The sequence below is a fragment of the Euleptes europaea genome, chromosome 9 (genome assembly GCF_029931775.1).
Source record: "Euleptes europaea isolate rEulEur1 chromosome 9, rEulEur1.hap1, whole genome shotgun sequence".
NCBI lineage: Eukaryota > Metazoa > Chordata > Lepidosauria > Squamata > Sphaerodactylidae > Euleptes > Euleptes europaea.
This window is the reverse complement of record NC_079320.1, coordinates 2,394,664-2,417,291: the sequence shown is the minus strand read 5'-3', so window position 1 is coordinate 2,417,291 and position 22,628 is coordinate 2,394,664. Positions and strand designations below refer to the sequence as shown.

Sequence of the window (22,628 nt, the reverse complement as noted above, 5' to 3'; positions counted from 1 at the left end):
GAGAGTTCTAAAAAAAAAACCCCACCACCACTATCAAGTGCGGCCCCGGCCTCTCCGGGCGCGCCCCTTCCTCCTGGGCGGATTTCCAGCCCCTCCGAAAGGCCGGAGAGCAACCGGCCCAGAGGCGCGGGGGTCGGGCCCCGCCTTCGCTCCTCTGCAAATGGCCCCCATCAAAAAGCAAGGTGGGAAGCCTGGGGGCGAGGGGCTTTGGCTTGGCTGCCAATGCGAGCCAAGGTTGCCCACGGTTCTCCCTGCAGCGTCTGGACGGGACTCGTGAATCCGCGCCCGCTCCTGTCCCGGGGAGCAAAGCACAACCCTCCGCGCGGCGCAGAGAGAGGCCACTTATGCACGGGAGGTTTTGCCTTGGATTTGCCGCTCTCTAGAGGCGCATTTTCCCCGTCTGAACTCTCAAAATTCAAAAATAAGCTCTCATGCAGAGTTTTGAGAGTTCAGATGGGGGAAATGCGCATCCAGAGAGCGGCAGATCCGTTTGGGATGGGAATGACAATCGTCAACCAGAGAAATCGTAACGCGCGTCGCCGTTAACTCGCAGCTGATATTCACGCGGTTTGAGCCAAAGGGCGGAGGTCTTCTCCCTCGCAAATCTCATTTAAATCAATGGGAGCTGCAGGGAAGATCTGGGCACCTTCTGACGGGAAAACGTGAAAGGTGTGTGTGTGTGGGGGGTCGATCCGTGTTCCTGGTTTCACAAGCCCTCTTGCTTAGAAGGAACTGCCGTGAATGGAGTAGGGGGGCGCGCTGAAAGGGCTCTCAAAAGAGGTTCAGGCGCAGCTTCAATGTGATTTCATTATTTTTTTGCCGATCTCTCTGGGCTTGCATTATCTAGGCAAAAAAAAAATCGGGCCTACCTCACAGGGTTGTTTTTTAAGATGTGCTTTGAGTGCTTGAAACGTGCTACAAACGTACTAGGACTGAACTCAGACCCTGCCAGAAATTGTGTTCCTCTTTAAGATGCTACTCGACTCTTGCTCTTTTCTACAGCTAGTCGTGCTCTATCACTTACTCAATAGTAAGGCTCAGGGGGCGCTGCTTCTGAGCCAACCTGCTTGAGGATTGCATTTATCTTCTCCTTCACCCCTTCTACTTCTAAACTGTTCTTTTGGGCTCTTAGCAAAGGACACTCTAGAGAAGAAAGAGGTTGCTGGTTACCTCAGTCCGCCTTGAGTCCAAGTGAGAAAGGCGGACTATAAAAAAACTAAACAAACAAAATTGGTCCAAAATAAGATTCAAGTCCAGCAGCACCTTAAACACCAAAATATTTCCAGGGTAAATATTTCCAATGGTTGAAGTTCCCTTTGTTGCCTGGATCTTGAGGTTTAAGCTCAGCTTATACCCTGGAGATCTTGTCCGTCTTTAATTTCGACTGAACTCGAAATCTACTGCAGACCAACACAGCTACCCCCCACCCCCAAAACGGATCCAAAGTAGAATCCCAAAACATCAATCACCTGCTAGGACCGATTGAAACAGCACTTCTTCTTTTTTCAGTTCTCCAAACCTCTTCATCAGGCTGAGGAAGGGAGCTCATCCCCCGAAAATCTTGTTGGTCTGGAAGATGCTCCCGGACCCAAATCTAGATCTTCATTAGACTGGATTAAAAAAAAAAAAAAAAAGAGGCAGGCAAGGTGGAAAGAGAACAAGTTTGCAATTCTGCACCCTTGGCCTCTGGGGAGAAGAAGCAGAATAAAAGAAAAGTGCGGCATCCCATGGTAAATATTGTTTTAGCAGTCGATCTCTCTGTCCCCATGCAGATCCATTTGTGGGGTCAGCCCCCCTTCCCTGTTTTTTGAAAAAAATCCAGCCTGATGAAATATTCTGGAGAACACGAAAGCTGGAGCATTGCATTGTGTTCTTCTGATCGGTCCTAATAAAAACGATTGCGAAGTTGTTGTTTTTTAATACTCTAGATTAGCCGCTAATGTGAAATGGACTACTCTAACTAGACAACTGTCCTTTGTGGGGAGTTTCTCTTCTTCCCAAAATAATATGTCAGTTTCTTTCTTTCTTTCTTTCTTTCTTTCTTTCTTTCTTTCTTTCTTTCTTTCTTTCTTTCTTTCTTTCTTTCTTTCTTTCTCTCTTTCTTTCTCTCTCTCTCTCTTTCTCTCTTTCTCTCTTTCTCTCTTTCTCTCTTTCTCTCTCTCTCTCTCTCTCTCTCTCCCCCTCCCTCTTTCCTTTTTGTCTTCCTTTCCTTTCCTTTCCTTTCCTTTCCTTTCCTTTCCTTTCCTTTCCTTCTTTCACGTTCCAGTGACATTTGAGAAACAGCCTTTATTTGGGACGGCCTTTGAGAACACAAATAAATAAACTCACCTTTCTTTTCCCCATAAGGAACTCTTGGTTAGCAGATTATGAAGCTGGTCTTTCCCCGAAGCTGGTGAGGAAAGGCGCATGGGGCAGCCCTGAGATTAATATTATGGGATAGCAGAGTACCTAAACCGGATTGTGATCCTGCATGCAAGTTCAGAAAACCCCTTCCTGCCCATACAAAATCGAGTTCGGGTGCTGGCACAGGCAACCTGGACAAGGCCAAAATGACCCTTTCTTTACCCCTTCCCCCCTCCAAGGAAATTCGCTCCTAAAAACAAGCCTCTGATAGTATCTGAGTGGTACAATTACTCGATTTTCACTGGCCAAACCCTTTTGTGGCCCATTCACACACACCATAACATAAAGAGTTTCCATTAAAACTTGGTGGGTTTCCTTTTTCTTTGTTTTGTTTTGTTTTTGACATTTGAGTCTGCTTGGAAGTCCAACAGCAGCCAAGCTAGCAAAGGGGTCTGAGTTACCCACCGGGGAAATTCAGGTCCTTTCCAAGAAGCCCTGTTTGGGAGAGGGGTCCTCCGGAAGGGTTGCTCATTAGTAAGCAGTTCATTGTTTTCATTGTACTTCATTGGCACAGATTTTTGAAACATGTCCTCTACCCATCTACCTTTGATAGTCCTCCTTGGCTAGGATTCCTGCTAATGTCAAATAATCGCCACTGGAATTTTTATTCAAATTTATTTATTTCCTTTATTTATTACCTGCTGTTCTCACTAAGGCTCAGGGTGGATTACAAGACCTAAAGTGGTACAGCCAGAAAACAGCAGACAACCAATGAACAATGCAAGAGAGCTAGAGTTACAGATTCAGCAAACCACACAAGAAAAGAACAAAAAAAACGATTGAAGGCAAGGTGTACCATAAACAATGCAGAAAGTGGAATGTCCAGGATAGGAGACAATGCAGGAAAAGCAAGTTAATACCTACAATAATCACTGCAATAAACTACAACCAAAGTACCTTAAAAAGGTAAAGGTCCCCTGACCCATGGGGTGACGTCACATCCTGATGTTTCCTAGGCAGACTCTGTTTACGGGGTGGTTTGCCAGTGCCTTCCCCAGTCATCTTCCCTTTACACCCAGCAAGCTGGGTACTCATTTTACTGACCTCAGAAGGATAGAAGGCTGAGTCAACCGAGCCAGCTACCTGAAACCAACGTCCATTGGAATCGAACTCAGGTCGTGAGCAGAACTTGCACTGCAGTCCTGCAGCTTACCACTCTACGCCAAGGGGCCCTTACACATTGATAATACCTACAATAATCATTGCACTAAACTACAATCACATTCACTTATAAATTGATAATACCAACAATAATCATTACAGTAGACTACAATAATATTCCCTTATAAATTGACTACCTGGTCCGTTTCCTTCTGCTACAGTTCTAATCCCTTAACAAAATGCTCTCCTGAACATTTCTGTTTTGCCCATTCAGCAGAATGATCAAAGTGTGGGATCCTTCCTGGTCTCCTTGGGCAGGCCATTCCAAATCCCTTTCCAAATCCCTTCAGCCAACCTTTCTTCTGAATACTGGAACCCAAAACACTCCCATCCACAGTCCATCATTTATCTTCCATAACACAGATGCTTCATTCCTTCCCTCTTCCCTTCATGTTCTCTTTCCCTTGAAGTTGCCTGAACCATCTTCATTATATCTATGGAGATGGGAAGGGGCTAACTTTGCCAACCTGCCAGTGGTCATGGGGATCTGATCGCTGATGATGTCTGGAGTCAGAGTGGGTCATGTGGTCGATCCTTTGCATTTAAAAGATCATAGTTGATACCCTGTTTACTAGGCTGTTTGTTTGATACTGGCACGCACCCATGAAAATTAAGCTGGAGCTCAGTAGCAACTTAAAGACTAACAACATTATATTGTTATTATATTAGGTGCCGTGGAACACAGGCAGGAGAATGCTGCTGTAGTCGTCTTGTTTGTGGGCTTGCTAGAGGCACCTGGTTGGCCCCTGTGGGGAAAGACTGCTGGACTTGATGGGCCTGGGTCTGATCCAGCATGGCTTTCCTTATGTTCTTAACATTTATTCTAGCATTTCAGCAGATGCACAGGAACGTCTCTCCAGTGAAGAGAGATTTATACTCAAAGTTGCAAACAACAGAAAGGCAGGGGAGGGTTCTGTATGTTGCTTCCAGGATAAACATATCTCCTGTGGAAGGACACTCCACACCTCTGAGGTTTGACTCAAGAAAGATTCTGCTGGAATAAATGTGGCTAGCCTTTAAGTCACGGGTCCCCAATCTTTTTGAGCCTATGGGCACATTTGGCATATTGAGAGGGAGTGGAGAGGGGGCGGGGCCACCTCAAAATGGCTCTGCCACAGGAGGCAGAGCCAAACCCAACATGGCTGGCACTGGACGTGGAGCTGGATGAATACCTCTCTCCTTGCCAGAAGGGAAAATAGAATCACACAGTGACTAAGGAAAGTCTGGGTGCTTACCAATTGTCCAGAGGAAAACCCTTTCCATTCGAATAAGGGCAGCCAATAACAAGGCATGCCTTACAGGGGCCCCAACCACTTTTTGAAAAGCTTGGTAGGCCCATGGGAACCACGTTGAGGAACCCTGCTTTAAGGTTTCTTGTGACTTCACATGATTTTGCTGCTATTAATGCTAACACTGAACTAGTCTTGTGCAAAACTTTGGGGGAAAAACTTTCTAACAGTTAGAGCGGTTCCTCAGTGGAACAGGCTTCCTCAGGAGGTGGTGGGCTCTCCTTCCCTGGAGGTTTTTAAGCAGTGGCTAGATGGCCATCTGACAGCAGTGCTGATTCTATGACCTTGGGCAGATCATGAGAGGGAGGAAAGGAAGGTTTGCATCAGTATTTGGCTCTCATGGCCCCTTCTTGCATGCCCAGGGTAGTGCCGATTGCCACTTTAGGGTCAGGAAGGAATTTTCCTCCAGGCCAGATTGGCCAGGGATCCTGGAGAGGATTGTTACCATCTTCTGGGCATGGAGTAGGGGTCACTGGGGGGTGGGGGCGGTAGTTGTGAATTCCCTGCATTTTGCAGGGGGTTGGACTAGATGACCCTGGGTGTCCCTTCCAACTCTATGATTCTATGATTCTGTGAAACTGTAAATAGACTTCCAAACACGATTATTTACACATGCATTTGTTTGCTTTTTTGGATCACTGTGAGCAGGGCACTATCTCAAGTACCACTGTTCTTAGGCAGACTCTGTGAAAGGGCCATACATAGAATCAGATTGCTGGGCCATCCAGTTGACTGGTTGGGGACTCTTGCTGAGTCAAGAGCCCCTCTAGGAGTGCTTGTTTCGCTGCATTTCACAAAGAACTGGTGGGGAGAGGGCCCCGCCTTTGTGCCTCCTGTTAAGATGAGCAGCATCACAGTGAGACCAGGTCACTCAGTGGCGGAGATGGTCCTCCAGGGTTTGAGAGACAGCGTGGTTTAGTGGTTAAGATGGTTGATTCTAATCTGGAGAACCGGGTTTATTTCCCCACTCCTCCACATGAGCGGCAGACTCTAATATGGAGAACCGGGTTGGTTTCCCCACTCCTATGCATGAATCCAGCTGGGTGAACTTGGCCTAGTCACAGTTCTCTTAGAGCTCTCTCAGCCCCAGCTACCCCACAAGGTGTCTGTTATGGGGAAAGGAAGGGAAGGAGATTGTAAGCCAGTTTGATTCTCCTTAAAAAGTATAGAAAATTGACATATAAAAATCAGTTCCTCCTCCTCCTCCTCCTCCTCTTCTTCTTCTTCTCATCCTCCTCCTCACTTTTGGGTCTCCTGCCCACGGTCCTGGCCTTGATACTGGTGAGGTATTCTCTCTGATTCCCCCTCTTCCCATTAAAATGATACAGTGTGACTTCCAGTCATCTGCTTGCCATTCGGTGGGCGCAGCAGTGCCCAGTGGTTCCCGGCTCTAGAAAGCGTGGAGAAGATGGCTGATCTTGAACACAAGGACACGTGGAGCTGCCTTCAACTGACTCAGACCCTTGGTCCATCAAAGGCAGCGTTGTCTACTCAGAATGGCAGCAGCTCCCCAGGGTCTCGGGCAGAGAGGTCTTTCATATCACCTACTGCCTGGTCCTTTTTAACTAGAGTCAAGGACTGAACCTGGGACCTTTTGCATGCCAAGCATATGCTCTATCACTGAGCCAAGTTCAGTGCCATCTGCTCTGAGGAACAGCATCTGTCCAGGGTCTCAGGCAAGGGTCTTTCTTTCCCAGGGCAGCTACCTGCAATCCTTTCCCATGCAATCGCCAGGGACTGAAGTTGTGACTTCTTCATGCAAAAGCATGCTCGACTATCCACAGCCCCACCCTTGCCTGTTAGGATATAGTTGTTAGATGCAAGCTGCGAATGGGTCTTTTCTGAAAGTCAGTGGCTTTGGGATGAGCAGCTGGAGGGAAACAGTCCACCATAATGCTTCTTCTGTACAAGTGGTGTGCAGAACTGTGGAGTTTCTTCTGCACGGGAACATGGTAGAATACGGGCACAATGCTCATTCATTTCGATGGGAGTCATGGAACAGAATGTCTTGGGATGATTAGGGTATGTTATTTATTAATAGAAGAAGTAATCAAAGTAGTTATGTATCTGGTTTCATTCTAAGCGTATTGGGTGATTTGCAAAGGCAGGCAGAGCTGTAGCATATAAGACCATTGAAACATGAACAAAAAAATCCCACAGACCTGATTTATTGATTTAAAATATTTATAACCCACCTTATCTCCTTGGACCAAGTCAGCTAATGACACAGTGACAAGCTGAAAGGGCACACAACACCACAAGTCCATTATCAAAGTGAAAATGAAGTGAAAACACAGAGTAGTGAAAACACAGAGTAGAAACACAGCCAAATCTGCCAAAAGCCATTCTTCCTCCAACATAAAAGCCCCTGAATGTCTGGAGGGGGGAGGGGGGGGTGTCTGTGGCCGTGATCTGGTTCCTCACCCCCACACATTCCCAGTTGGCCACATGTTCAGGGTTCATGTAATCACCTAGCAAGGGTTCCAGTGACACACAAGGAATTTTCAGGAATAATTTCCCCATTTCCCACATCCTGTTTTGTTTATTTAATTACTTCAGTTATTGTCTGCGGGTGTTTTTTTGCTGAGACTCAAGATGGATTACTGCTAAAAACAAGGCAGTCAGAACAATATCATACAGACAGACTATAAAATCAGACACTGACTTGTGTAAGTGTGTGTAAAGTATTATCAAGTTGCTGCTAACTTGTGACAGCCCAGTAGGGTTTTCAAGGCAAGAGACTAATCGAGGTGGTTTGCTGTTATCTGCCTCTGTGTAGCAACCCTGGACTTCCATGGTGGTCTCCCATCCACATAGTAACCAAGGCCAACTCTGCTTAGCTGCTGAGATCTGACGAGATCAGGCTAGCCTGATTTTTGTTATGGTGTTTTGTGGTTTTAATGCACATGATTACCTGCCTCGGATCCCAAATTGTTGGGAGGAAGGCAGATCTAGAGGTGTTTGAATTTAATGATTGAGTAGTAAAGAAAATACTTTTTCTTAATGAGAGAGAATCTTAGTGTTAGAATGTTTTCGCAATTGCAAGTAAGTTTTTCTATGTTGAGGTGGAGTCTTCAGTTGAAAATAAAACAAAAACAACATGAAACTCCTCAAAGTATATTTAAAAACTGAAAGATCACATTTCTGTCTGGGGTAGAATGGGAGCGAAAATTTATTTATTTATTGTGTTATTTATAGTCCACCTTTCTCACTGGAACATTCAGTAAACAACGAAAGAGGATTTGGGTTGTAGAACCAACCAGAAATCTTTTTAAAAATCCACAACTGAGACAAAGCACAGGTGTTAACATGACACATTAAATGATGCAAGATTGCAAAGCAGGATTCAACATATAGCAAACTATACACAGTATAGACCACAGTCCCCAACCCTTTGTCCAAGTAACTTTGTGAATCATTTACTACAGTGCAGCTCCATTGGCTGTGTAGAAAAGCCCTCTGGAATAATTCAGTTTTGCATAGTTTGCGGAAAGCCAGGGGAGTGGGTTCCCAATCAGGCAATGCCCCCACCCTCCCCATTAGAAACTAATTTTGGCTCTGATTTTATTAGATTTCTGGGACTAACCAATCACATCTTAGCCCCCCCCCCACCAGCACCATGGGGATGAGAATAAGGGCCTACCTTATAGGGCTGCTGTTATGCTTACAGCAAGAAAATGTGCACGCTGAGGCACTATATAGATGCTCAGTGTTGCGATAGGCAAACATTTCTATTGGGGTCACATGGTTTTATTTATTTATCACAATTTATCGCAGTTTAATTCTGCCTGTCCCCCCAAGATGCTCAGGGTAGAATTTCATCACAGCGCCTGCGAAGTAGCTTCAGTGAGGAGGAAGCAACTGGCCCGAGGTCACCCAGTGAGTTTCATGACAGTGTGCGAATTTGAACCCACGTCTTTAAGATACTAATTCGTCACTCCAGCTGCCTCCCCATTGGCTCTAGAATATTTGGCAGGAGTCACCCAAGCAATTATTTGCATAGGAAGACTGTCAAAATGGCGTATTGTTCAAACTGCATACCTTGAATTTCATGTAATACCAGACAATATGCTATGGCACAACTTTCGGGTTGAGTGTAAGTGAACACACGAAGCACATTGCGCAAAGGGACATAGAGCAGAGTGGGGCACACGGTGGCTGAAGTTGTGTCCTGCAGCAGTTCTGGGTAGGAAATCTTTTGGGCTGCTCCGGAACTGGGGTCCTGCTCATTGGCTTTGTGTTCTGCTTGTGAACCCCCTGGAGAAATCTGGCTGGCCATTATAGAAAACTGGATCAGGTGGCGTTTAGTCTGGTTTAGCAGGGCTTTTCTTACATGGGAAAGAGAAAAAATAATAATAGTAGCAGCAGTAACTACTACCAGTAGTAGTTGTTGTAGCAGCAGCAGCAGTAGTAGTATACCTCAGAGGGCTAGCCCCTTATAAACATTCACACCCAGGGGAAACACCCCGCTGCATGCTAGCTTGCAGCTTGGTTCTCTCAGCTGTTCACGGGGTCCTTTTTGTAGGGCTGCCATCTGTCTGTGCTTGAGTTATTGTTCCGGCCCCCTTTCAGCCAGGCTCTGGCGGGGGTGGGGGAGCATGGTATAATCCTGCCCCAATTCTTCATGGGCTATAATTGGGCTACTCAGTCGCTTCTGATGCATAAGCGCGACACAGTGACCTACCCTTGGAGGAGGCTGTCTGGTGTGTTCCTGCATGAGTTGCTGCTCCTTCTAGTTAGGAGGCATGCACAGAACAGTGACTCATATAGACACAACTGGAATGGGTCCTTCTTTGGATGAGTCCTTTTTATGCTCTAAATGGAAACTTTGGGGGAAATAGAGGGACACGGGTTTCCCATTTCAAAACCACACAGAAACTGTGATTCAGCTAACAGAAATGTGGGCAAGGAAATTCTGTCCCTGGAGAAGGCCTGTTCAGATTGGCTTCTCATTTCCTTTCCTAAATCCCTTCCTCCAGAGATGGAGGGTGTGGGGGAGTGTAGGAAGAAGAAGAAGAGTTGGTTTTTAGATGCCGACTATCTCTACCACTTAAGGGAGAATCAAACCAGTTTACAATCGCCTTCCCTTCCCCTCCCCACAACAGACACCCTGTGAGGTGGGTGGGGCTGAGAGAACTGTGACTTGCCCAAGGTCACCCAGCTGGCTTTGTGTGGAGGAGTGGGGAAACAAATCCAGTTCACTAGATTAGCCTCCGCAGCTCATGTGGAGGAGTGGGGAATCAAAGCCGGTTCTCCAGATCAGACTCCACCGCTCCAAACCACTGCTCTTAACCACTACACCACACTGGCCCCCAGCCATTGGGCTTTGAAATGACCCCCCCCCCAAAGAGGCATAACTGAGATCCTCCTTGTTGAATGTCCCAATGCTGGCTTAGAGACCTAAGCAGAGGGTGTCGGCTAGGCAAGACACTGCAAGACACTTAGGGACAGCTATTTGTAGACCTATTCTACAGTTTTTTGTCTGAATCCGTATACCAGGTACTGAGGCAAGAAACAGGAGAAGGCTATTTCATTCATGCAAGGCTTGTGAGTTTCCAGAGGGCTGATTGCAAAGTAGAACTTGCTGGATTTTGTTCTGATCTAGTAAAGAACTTTAAAAAAAACAAAAAACCCTGGAAGATCAGGGATGTGATTAATGAAAGCTTCATTGATGAGCTGAGATTAAGCCTTTGCTGTAAGCCTAGAGCTCAAAGTGGGACACGCATTTTTTTAAAAACTGAGAAAGAGTCTTGTGGCATCTTCAGGATTGCAATCCAACACATTTCCCACTATCCTCAGTGGAAATTTCTTCTGAGTAAACATCCCTGAGGAATTAGACTGTGATGAAATTGTAATGATGAAATTGTAATGAAATTACAATTGTAATGAATTGTAATGAAATTGAAATTGTTGGCATGTCAGCTGACCCAAGACCTGCCTTTTTCTTTAGAATTTATTCCAATATTGTATAAACCTATATGACATTGCAAAATGGCCTTTTATGCAGGGAGTTTCCCCACAGTCACCCCCACTGCTTTGGGGCTTCCTTTTGATTATGCATGCCTTTTCAGCCCATCAGAGGTTACCTCACTCTCCCCGCACATTTTGCCCGCATTTTCCAGATCCTGGCTAAAACAGCATCTGGAAAACAAGGGGATAGCGCGGTGTCCTCTGATGTAAAAGGCCAATGTTTCCCTGGATTCTTCTAAATGCACAACAGAGATTTTAAAAAAGAAGAAGAAGAGTTGGTTTTTATATGTTGACTTTCTCTCCCTTTTAAGGAGAATCAAACTGGTTGAGGTAGGTGGGAATGAGAGAGCTCCAAGAGAACTGTGATTAGCCCAAGGTCACCCAGTTGGCTTCATGCGTAGGAGTGGGGAAACAAACCCAGTTCACCAGATTAGCCTCTGCCGCTGATGTGGAGGAGTGGGGAATCAAACCCAGTTCTCCAGAACAGAGTCCACCGCTCCTAACCACCACTCTTAACCACTACACCACGCTGGCTCTCATTCTTTGTTTGTTCTCATTCTGCAGGATCCAAGCTGCCCTGATTATCCTTGAGATATAATTCTATGGGGGGCATTGACCTTTAAATAGTGGCATATTTTTGTAGGTACTGCAAAAAGTCAGTCAACCTCAGGGTAGAAAAGCTTCCTATTTGCCCTGCAAAGGATTTCCCACCCATTTCAGCCCAGAGTTGTGTTGTGTTGCATCAGCCACTAGGTGTCTCTTTACCTTATCAGAGAGTTCAGACCAGGCACACCTGGCCCCTCTTTGCCCACTGGAAAACCTCTGTCCCGTCCAGGTGGGGTTGCTGCCTTCCAAATTAGAGGGGAGCACCTGAAGCCCTGGCTGAGGTCAGACCGAAACCTTTTTTTTTTTTTAAACCCACCATGCTTTTCCCACACTGTTTTTGCATGATGAGATAGTGATGTGAAAGAAAGTCCTGGGTGAGAAATCCTTCCTTGACTGCCTAAGAGAAAATGCCAGGCTGGGGGTATGTTGTGTGAGGCAGAAACACCCCCATTGATCATGACACAGGAGGGGTGGGGCCTGTGTTTGCGTTGAGGTCCTGCAGTCCAACAATCCTGGCACTGTGGTGGGGGTGGAGGGACTTTGTACACGTTCAGATATACTCTTTTCTTAAGTCTAACTAGAGAAGTGATGGAATATTGTTCTAATGCTAATTAATTATAATGTAGTTGTTGGTTTCTGGGTCAATACTGTTTGGCTCCAAATCAAACTTCTGTTGCCTTATTTCAAATTAGATCGATGGATACGGTGGTATGCTCCTTTCAGTGTACAAAGCACTTATTTGTTTATTAAAATACGGATGCCCCATCTATCCATTGTAGTTCAAGGCAAGTTACAATTCTAAATTAAAGCTGAACATAATAGAGCTCATGAAGCTGCCTGATACTGAACCAGACCATGGGTCTGTCAAAGTCAGTATTGTCCACTCAGATTGGCAGCGGTTCTCCACGGTCAAAAGTAGAGATCTTTGACATCACCTTCAACCTGGTCCTTTTAACTGAAGATGCCAGGGATTAAACCTGGGAACTTCTGTGTGCCAAGCAGATGCTCTACCACTGAGCCATGGCCCCTCCTCATAGTATAATGAAACCTCATTATTGCTCCCCCATGAAAATGTCTGCCGCTTCAATCCCATTAAAAGCCATGGCAAATAAAGCAACCAGGAAACAAAGCACATCCTTTAAAACTTCTCAGGATGGCACCTCCAGTTAAAGGATCTCAGGTGTTGGGAAAGATTCTGCCAAAGATCTGGGGAACCACCAGAATTAATCAGAGTAGGCAATACTTTGATAGCTAGATGAGGGTTTTAATGGTCAGATTGTTGGACTTTGACTGGAGAGTCCTGGCTTCAAACCCCACAGATGACCCCTCACTGGCTGAACTTTCTCAATCTAAACTACACATCAGGGCTGTTGTTAGGAGAAAGCAAAGGAGCTGAGAATCATGTATACCACCAAGGATTTCTTGGACAAAGGGCAAAGGGGAGACATGATAGAGGTTTACAAAATTATGCATGGTGTGGACAGAATGGGAAAGGGAGAAAAGCTTCCTTAATACTAGAACCTGGGTTCATCCACTGAAGCTGAAGGGTGGGAGATTCAGGGCAGACACAAGGAAGTACTTCTTCACACAGAGTATAGTTGAATTGTGGAACTGGCTGCCACGAGGTGTGATGATGGCCGCCAACTTCGAAGGCTTTAAAAGGGAAGTGGACAAATTCATGGAGGACAGGGCTATCAACGGCTACTAGTTATGATGGATCTCTACTCCCTCCAGTACCAGAGGCAGAATGATGCTTCTTTGTACCAGTCGCCGGGGAGCACGGGCAGAAGGATGCTGTTGCAGTCATCCTGCCTGTGGGCTTCTTAGAGGCTGCTGGTCAGCCACTGTGTGTACAGACTGCTGGATTTGATGGGCCTTTGGTCTGATCCATCAGAGCTCTTACATTCTGAGAATAAAAATGTAATAGATAAGATTATTTTGCAAGAGTTCCTGGGACTCCTCTTTCCGGTTGTGCACCACAGCTGAATATATTCTGAAGTGGGCCTTGACAGAATGTGAAGCAAAGAGAGGAGGGACCATGGCTCAGTGGTAGAGCATCTGCTTGGCATGCAGAAGGTCCCAGGTTCAATCCCCACCCCGGCATCTCCAGTTAAAGGGACTAGGCAAGTCGGTGATGGGAAAGACCTCTGCCTGAGACCTTGGAGAGCCGCTGCTGGTCTGAGCAGACAATGCTGATATTGATGGACCAAGGATCTGATTCAGTATATGGCGTGTTCATGTGAGTCAGGAAAGTATTTGAGCTACACACCAGAATCCCCAAGAGTGCACACACCAGGTGACAGCTGGGCATCGGCATCCCCCTCAAGTCTCTGTCTTTATGATTGCCCCTAGATGCCAAAGGGACCATCCGGGAGATTGTCCTTCCCAAAGGTTTGGACCTGGATCGGCCCAAGAGGACCCGGACCTCTTTCACCGCCGAACAGCTCTACAGGTTGGAGCTGGAATTTCAGCGCTGCCAGTATGTTGTGGGCCGGGAAAGAACAGAGCTAGCCCGACAGCTGAACCTCTCTGAGACGCAGGTAAGGGATGGAAAAGGGTGCATGGAAGATTGCCCTCCCTTTTTTTGCCATCAAGTTACAGTTTGCTTACGGTGACTCCTGGAGGAGTTTTCAATGCAAGAGATGTTCAGAGGTGGTTTGCCGTAGAGAGCCAGCATGGTGTAGTGGTTAAGGGTGGTGATTTGGAGCGGTGTACTCTAATCTGGAGAACTGGGTTTGATTCTCCACTCTTCCACTTGAGTGGTTGACGCTAATCTGGTGAACCAAGTTGGTTTCCCCACTCCTACACATGAAGCCTGCTGGGTGACCTTGGGCTGGTCACAGCTCTCTTAGAGCTCTCTCAGCCCCAACTACCTCACAGGGTATCTGTTGTAGGGAGGAGAAGGGACAGCAATTGGAAGCCAGTTTGATTCTCCCTTAAGTGGTAGAGAAAGTTGGCAGATAAAAACCAACTCTTCTGCTGCTGCTGCTCTTGCATCTGCGTCATGACCCTGGACTTCCTTGGTGGTCTCCCATCCAAATACTGACCAAGACCAACCCTGCTTAGCTTCTGAGATGTGCTGAGATCAGGGTAGCCTGAGGCTATCTTATATTGTATTTGCTGTCTATCAGTTTCTCTTGATAACTCCACATTTTGAGGGAGGATAATTTAATTTGGTCCCAACCTGGATGGCCCAGGCTAGCCTGATCTTCTCAGAGCTCAGAAGCTAAGCAGGGGCAGCCCTGGTTAGCACTTGGATGGGAGACCACCAAGGAAGTCCAGGGTTGCTACACAGATGCAGGCAATGGCAAACCAACTCTGACTATCTCTTGCATTGAGAGCTTCGTCAGAGGTGGCCGTAAATCAGTTGTGACTTGATGGCACTTCCTACCACCAATTTTATTTGGTTTTATGTATTTGAACTTGTGGTAATTTATGGGTTACCTCTTTTTATTTCTCAGTTGTTGACATCTAGGCCAATTCTTTCATGTGACTTGTCCTTAAGTCAGAGACAGAAACAGAGACCAAGTCCAATGGGAACCAGTAGGGACCTTGCAGGGGGGAGGGGGGATTAATTCTTCTGAAAGGAAGGGACTCCTGCTGTCACTGATTCAGTGCACAGAAAGTGCTCCAGCTTGGCACATTCCCAGTCCTGGGAATAGGTTGCAGAGCAGAGGCAACAACTGCTGGTTATTCAGGAGCAAATAAAGTTCTGGTGCTTAGAGATTCTGGGATGACGGCACTGGAGAAGTCTGTTTAATTTATAGCATCTCAATTAAGACAGGTGGGTTAAAAATTAATCAGAGTAATAGCAATTCATAATTCATTGCCATGAGCAAGAGAGACGATTGAACAACATTCTGCCTTACACAAACATCCTCACACATGAGGATTGCCTTAGCCATAATGGAATTCCCACAGAGAAGCAATTTCCATGCAAGATCTCTGTGTGTGTGGCTACTCCTTAGCACAATACAAACATATTCAAGTGTGCGAACTCCTCAGTTGCATATCATCAGTGGAAGGAGGGGGATATTTGCCAATTCTCCCTGCCCCTTCCAATTGCAGGCCTTCAGTTAACCCGTCTGGCTGTTCCTGGGGTCTCCGCAAGTGGCATTTCAGGGAAGAAGAAGAATTGGTTTTTATATGCTGACTTTCTCTACATTTTAAGGAGAATCAAACCGGCTTGCAGTCTCCTTCCCTTACTCTCCCCACAACAGACACCTTGTTAGGTAGGTGGGGCTGAGAGAGTTCAGAGAGAACTGTGACTAGCCCAAGGTCACCCAGCTGGCTTCATGTGTAGGAGTGGGGGAAACAACCTAGTTCACCAGATTAGCTTCCTTCACTCATGTGGTGGAGTGAGGAATCAAACCTGGTTCTCCAGATTAGAGTCCACCACTCTTAATCACTACACCACGCTGGCTATAGAGGGAGGGCAGAGTTGCCAGCCTCCAGGTGGAGCCTGGAGATCTCCCAGAATTCCAACTGACCTTTAAACTATAGAAATCAACTCCCCTCGAGAAAATGCCTGCTTTTCAGGATGGACTCTATGACATTATACCCTGCTGAGGTCCCCCCCATCCCTGCCCTCCCCAGGCTCCACCCCCAAATCTCCAGGGATTTTCCACCCAACAGTTGGCAACCCTAAAGGAGTGGGAAGCGGGGAAGTCCTGCTTTGTTAACGTTAGCCTTTCCCCTTGGTGGAAATGGCCATTGGGATCCCTCCCTCTGCATGGAATTATTTTCTGTGCCCGAAGGTGGCCATATTATTCTGGTGCTGATGGTGCTGATCTTAAGCCTCACCAATGCACATCTGGGCAGGGGTGGATTAGGACGATAAACTGGTCAAGGAGCAAGTCCAGGAGAGGGGCCTTTGCGGTTCAGCTTCTCCTGGTCTACACACAGCCGCCTAAAGGGAACTCTCCCAAGTAAGTCCACCCCTACATCTTGGACATGTTTGGGAGAGGCTGTGGCCCAGTGGAAGAGCATCTGCTTGACAGGTAGAAGGTCCCTGGTTCAATCCCCGCCATCTCCCAATTAAAATGATCAGGCAATAGGTGACATGAAAAACCTCAGCCTGAGACTCTGGAGAGCAGGTGTCAGTCTGAGTAGCCAATACTGCCCGTGATGTACCAAGGGGTCTGATTCAGTATCAGGCAGCTTCATGTGTTTGGAGAGGGGCAGTGGCCCAGTGGAGGAGCATCTGCTTGTCAGGCAGAAGGTCCCAGGTTCAATCCCCAGCATCTCTGGTTAAAAGGACCAGGCAGTAGGTGATGTGAAAGACCTCGGCCTGAGACCCTGGAGAGTTGCTGTCAGTCTGTGTAGACAATCCTGACCTTGATAGACCAAGGGTCTGATTCAGTATGAGGCAGCTTCCTGTGTTCATGTGTGTCCAGCATTGTCATCTAACAGCTGCCAGCTATTTACCGCTGGGAAGGTCCATGAACAAGGTAGGAAGGCAGTGCTCCTTCCTCCTTATTTCTTTCCCTGCATCCAGGATTTAGGGATCTACAGCCTTTCTAAACACCTGCAACCCTTCATAGCTAACAGAGCTATGAAGCAGGACATCCCTGACTCAAATGTCGCCTCAGCCACTGGCTCAGGAAGGCAAGCAACCATCTCTTGGCCCCAGCATCTACAAGATGACCTACCCCATAGAGTCATGGGAAGGATGACCCCAACAAAAATCAATGTGAAATGAACTCAGGTTTCCAAACTCCAGGTGGGGCCTGGAGATCTCCCGGAATCACAACTGATCTCCAGATCAGTTCCCCTGGGGATTAAATGGCTGTTTTGGAGGGTGCACTCCAGGGCATTACACCCTGCTGAGGTCCCTCCCCTCCCAACCCCACCCTCAGGCTCCACTCTCCCCAATCTCCAGGTATTTCCCAACCCAGAGCTGGCAATCCTACATTCAAGGGGTGAAGGCATTATATAAATGCTAAGTATTTTTATGCATGCATCTAGATGCCATGGGTAATAGGATTTTGTGGACTATTCTGCACATGGAGTAGCAAAAACGGAAACAACTCCCTCACCCATGCTGTTTCTATGTGGGAAAAGGGCTCAGGGGGACAGGAGATTTTCCTCCCGCTGTGCTGACACTCTGAGCCCATTTGGACTCTGCTTTATTTTTTAAAAGCCATTCCCCACAGCTGCTGTGTGGTTGCAGAGAACACGGACCCAACTCATTAAACACCTGAATGTGCAGCCTAACCTACCTCACAAGGTTGTTGTGAGGATTAAACGGAGATGGGAAGATGGTTGTAAGCCACTTTGGGTCCCTATTGGTGAGGAAGGTCGGGTATAAATGAATTAAAAATACATTTTGCTGGGCTCGGTGCGTAACTGAGGGCTCAAATACATGCTACGCCCTGTGACACGTGTTGGGTCACAAGTGTCTGACCGGACTCACTGTCACATGTACATTAAGAACACCTTCACTCACCTGCTCATTTGAAGGCGCAAAAAGAAAGCAACCAAAACGATTGGGGAGCTAGAGCAACTGCCCTATGAGATCTCCTGCTATTACAACTGATCTCCAGTCGATAGAGATGAGTTCACCTGGAGAAAATGGCCGCTTTGGCAATTGGACTCTATGGCATTGAAGTCCCTCCCCTCCCCAAACACCGCCCTCCTCAGGCTCCACCCCAAAAACCTGACGGTGGCAAAAAGGGACCTGGCAACCCTACCTATGACAAGTGGTTAAAGCACTTAGGGCTGTTTAGCTTGGAAAGAAGGTGGTTAAGGGGAAACATGATAGAGGTCTATAAAATGATGCCTGGTATGGAGAGGGTGGGCAGGGAGAAGCTTTTCTCCCTCCCTCATAATACTAGAACACAGGATCATCTGTTGAAGCTGGAGGGTGACAGATTCAAAACTGATCAAAGGAAATAATTATTTGCACAACACATAGTTACATTGTGGAACTCCCTGCCCCAGGATGTGGTGATGGCTGCCAACTTGGAAGCCTTTAAGAGGGGAGTGGACATGTTCATGGAGGAGAGGGCTATCCAAGGCTACTAGTCAATATGAATACCAGTCATGATGCATCCCTATTCTCTACACTGTGAGGGGGGAGAGGGAGATTCTGCTTTCCCTCCCACCCCATATCTTCTGGTGAAAATGACAGCAGGGGTGGCTTTTTGCTCCTTCTTCCTGGCTCCACAGAAATGTGCAATGGGGTAGGTGGGAAAATGTATTGTGACAGGAAAGCAAATTCCCATGGGGCAGTGGCTAGCCCCCAGGAAATCCTTCACAGAGAGCCTTAAGCTAGCAGGGAGCCAAGCTGTGTAAGGGGGAAAGACTCCCTTAGCTTGGACCTCTCCTCTGGATGATGAGCCAATTTCCAAGGATACCCTTCTGGGGTTGGGGAACACAGTCATTTGGCACTTGATCTCACAAAGGTGGCAGAGCAGCTATTAAACTAACTCCTGGAGGAAAGCTGACAGGAGCTGATGAACCTCTGGGTTAGGATGACTCACCTCTAGGGATGATGTGGCAAACACTCAAGGTAATCTTGGCAGGAGCAGGATCAATTGTGAAAAGTAGAGATTAGAGGTAAAGGGGGGCCTGCATGAAGAAATCAAAGCGCTAAGGGAGAGGAATCTTTAGAGAGGGGGGGAAATGAGGAACGGGTACCTATTTGCCAAAGCTAGAAGTCTCTGAGCCAAGCTACAGAAGGTGGAGGGCTTGGTGCTATGACAATATTCATATTATGGTTGTTTGAGAAACCCAACTCTCTGATTTTATGATTCTAAGTTCAGCATTCATGTCAATAAAAAGTTACCCCTAAGGTCCAAAACAGGAACATTTAATTTCAAAAGAGGGAACTTTTGAAGACCAGCAGAGCTTCTGCAAAGGGAAGTCCTGTCTCAACAACCCTTTGGAGTTCTTTGAGAAGGTTAACAAGCATAAGGATGATCCAGTAGGTAGGATTGCCAATTCGAGGCTGGCAACTGCTGATAGACTCACCTTGGGGTGGGGTGGGGTGGGGGTCCTAGTCCTTGCCACAGGCATGGTGACATCAGTGGTGATGCAGTGACATCACCTGCCTAGTAAACGTCGGGATGTGATGTCACCCCATGGGTCAGGAATGACCCAGTGCTTGCACAGGGGACCTTTACCTTTACAGAGGTGGATTAGTGACATGATTGTTTCCAACTCGTCAGTCCTATGGTTTTGCTAGGCTGTATGCTAAAGATCCTCTTTTCAGACCAGCTGTGTCCCTGCCCTTGGACTCCCTGGTACATATCCTTTTGCACTGTCCTTATGTATACCAGTTTATACCATGTTTTAACAAATGGTCCACATCTTCTCAAGCAACCATGGAGGAAAAGGTTCAGTTCCTCTTAGAGGATTCTGACCCTCAGCATACTTATTTTGTTGCTAATTTTTTGGAGGCTGCAGAGAAGAGATGAAGGGAGGTGTTTTTAGAGATGGGTCTTCTTTAAGTTTTATGGTTTTATTGTTCAAGACCTCAGTCTAAGAACAGGGGGAAAGAAAGAAAGAAAGAAAGAAAGAAAGAAAGAAAGAAAGAAAGAAAGAAAGAAAGAAAGAAAGAAAGAAAGAAAGAAAGAAAGAAAGAAAGAAAGACCATCAGTCCTTTGCAAAGCCGGAACCTGTTGTAAATTCACAGAATCCAGGCTAGACTCTAAAGAGTTCAAAAGATATGCATTGTTTTTTTTTTTTTAAATTTTTTATTGATTTTTTCAATACAAAAAAAAAGAAAAAAGAAAAAAAAAAGAAAAGAGAGAAAAAAAAAAGAAACAAACATACAATCAAACAAAATACATATATATAAATCTAAATGGGTATTCACATAACATATTGAATACATTTCATTTTTTAATACACTCATCAAAGAAATACCCTATTCCCCCCACCCACCAAAAGTGACCCATCACCATGACTTCCGTAGAAGTATCCGGTAGCTTTGTTTATTAATTATCTAAATTCTAATATTGCTTAAAAAATAATTTTCTATAACTCACTAAATAACAGAGTAAAATCCATTTTTGCCAACTTATCCCAATATGAGGTGGCCTTAGACCATGTTAACTTAAATTCTTTCAAATCATTTCCGTGCAAAATTTCCGTTAATCTGGCCATCCTCATATATAACCACAATTTCTCTCTCCATTCTATAATTGAGGGTTTACTTGTTTGTTTCCAAACTCTAGCTATCACAATCCTTGCAGCAGCAAAACTATATTGACAAATAATCCTATCCCGATTATGAATATCATTTGTGGGTATTCCCAATAGACAAAATAGTGGTTTTCTTTTCACTTTACTATTAATCAAATTATTTGTTTCTTTCACTATTTTTTTCCAAAAATTTTTAATTTTTTTACAAGTCCACCAGACATGCATATAAGATCCTCTTTCTTTTCCACATTTCCAACAAATACCTTTATCTTGATTATTCATTTTAGATATCATAATTGGCGTTATATGCCATCTATAGAACATTTTATAGAGATTTTCTCTAATTTCATTAGTTATTGTGAATTTAAACTCTCTTTTCCATAAATTTTCCCATTTATCCAAATCTATATTGAATCCTAAATCCTGCATCCATTTAATCATGACTGGTTTAATTCTTTCTTGTTCTAAATTAATTGTCATCAATAATTTATACATCCTACCAATCAATCCTTTATTTCCTTTATCTAATATTTTTTCTAACTCGGATTTATTTTTACTAAATCCAAGTTGACTATCTTTATTGAAAATATCTTGTAATTTATAATATAAAAACCAGTCTTTTATATTTAATTCTTCCCTACTTTTTAAGACCCATTTACTCTCCTTCCATTCAATAATACCCCTATACATCTCTATATCTAAATTTAACTGTGTTCCCCTCTTCATATAAGCTTCTATTGGGTTAATCCACCCCGGAGTTGTTTTTTTAGAAAAAAGATATGCATTGTATGCATTCTTCCTTCCATCCCTCCCCATAGATACTCTCCCTCCCATTAGATCAGGGCATTGGCTAGCACTGTGGGGATCGAAAATTCCTTGGGAGATGCATATTGTGCTAAGGTTGCCAACCTCCAGGTGCAGCCTGGAATTCTCCCAGAATTACAATTCCACTGGAGGAAACAGCACCTTCCAAGAGTGGTATCACATCCCAGTGGAGCTCCCTCCTGTCCCCAAACTCCACCTTCCCCAGGCTCCACCCCCACATGTCCAGGAATTTCCCAAGCCCAATCTGGCAACCCTAACTCAGCAGCCTGCCCTTGAACTAGGATCCCAGACCAAGACCAAGCCTGTGCACCGACCCCTTCCCTCTCCCCCCCCCCTTTGGATTCGGGGCTTTAGCAAACACTTCCTTTGAGCGGCTGTCTTCACAAAACCAGCCTTTCAACACAGGGCTGAAAGGAAGTGTGAGCCTGGCAATTACCAGCAGACCTGTTTGGGGTTGTCCTTCCAGCTTTTGTTTGGAGAAAGCCGATCAAGTCTGCCTCTGTGTGTCATTTGTGCAAGGGGGGGTCATTTCAGAGCCCTCCCCTGTTCAGTCTCAGGTCCAAGTAATGGCTGGTTGGGTTTTATTCCTCCATCCAGACCCAGTTAATTGTGGGCATGAGAAAGCAGGCGAGGGGGAGCTTTCCACTGATGGGGAATAATTATATCCCCCCTTCTCTGCAATTCCCCCAGATGCCTAATTAAGTCTTCTCATTCTGACAAGGCCCTTTTAAAAAAAAACAACAACCACACAACTGCTTTTATCACAACTGCAAAAACACCAGGCTAGGGCAGGTTGACTCTGCAGCAGCCCGCATTAAAACAAGGGACCCCCTGTGTCTTTCCTCTTGTCTGCCAGACCCCCCATGTGATGCTGGGTCACTGAGAGCACCAAATGTATGGCTTCTTTCTTTGGGTGAAGGAAGACCCTACAAGGCCACCAAGCACGCTCAGAAAAGCCCAGCCAAGAATGGAGACGGCTGCTTGTCGAAGCCAAACCTCCCAGCAAATCCCGCTTGCGTTTTGGATCTCAACTCCCAAGGCAGAATTACCAGCAACCAGGCAGCAACAATTGGAAATGTCTCCAGCAGTGGCCCACACCAATTGTTCTTTGGCTTTCTCTTTGACGAGCAGGTGAAACCAAGCCAAGTCCCTGCAAAGGGTGAGGCTGTTTTCCACAAACTGGTACCAAGTGATCCTAAATGCAATTACTGTACAGATCTAGGG

At 45.9% G+C, this 22,628-nt stretch overlaps 1 protein-coding gene across 1 annotated transcript in view; it reads left to right on the top strand.

Moving 5' to 3' along the window:
• Nucleotides 1-22,628, top strand: part of VAX2 (ventral anterior homeobox 2) — a 40,938-nt gene that overhangs the window by 9,875 nt on the left and 8,435 nt on the right. The window contains exon 2 of the mRNA XM_056855397.1: nt 13,782-13,969. Coding sequence (XP_056711375.1) covers nt 13,782-13,969 — 188 coding nt within the window. The remainder of the gene's footprint in view (nt 1-13,781; nt 13,970-22,628) is intronic.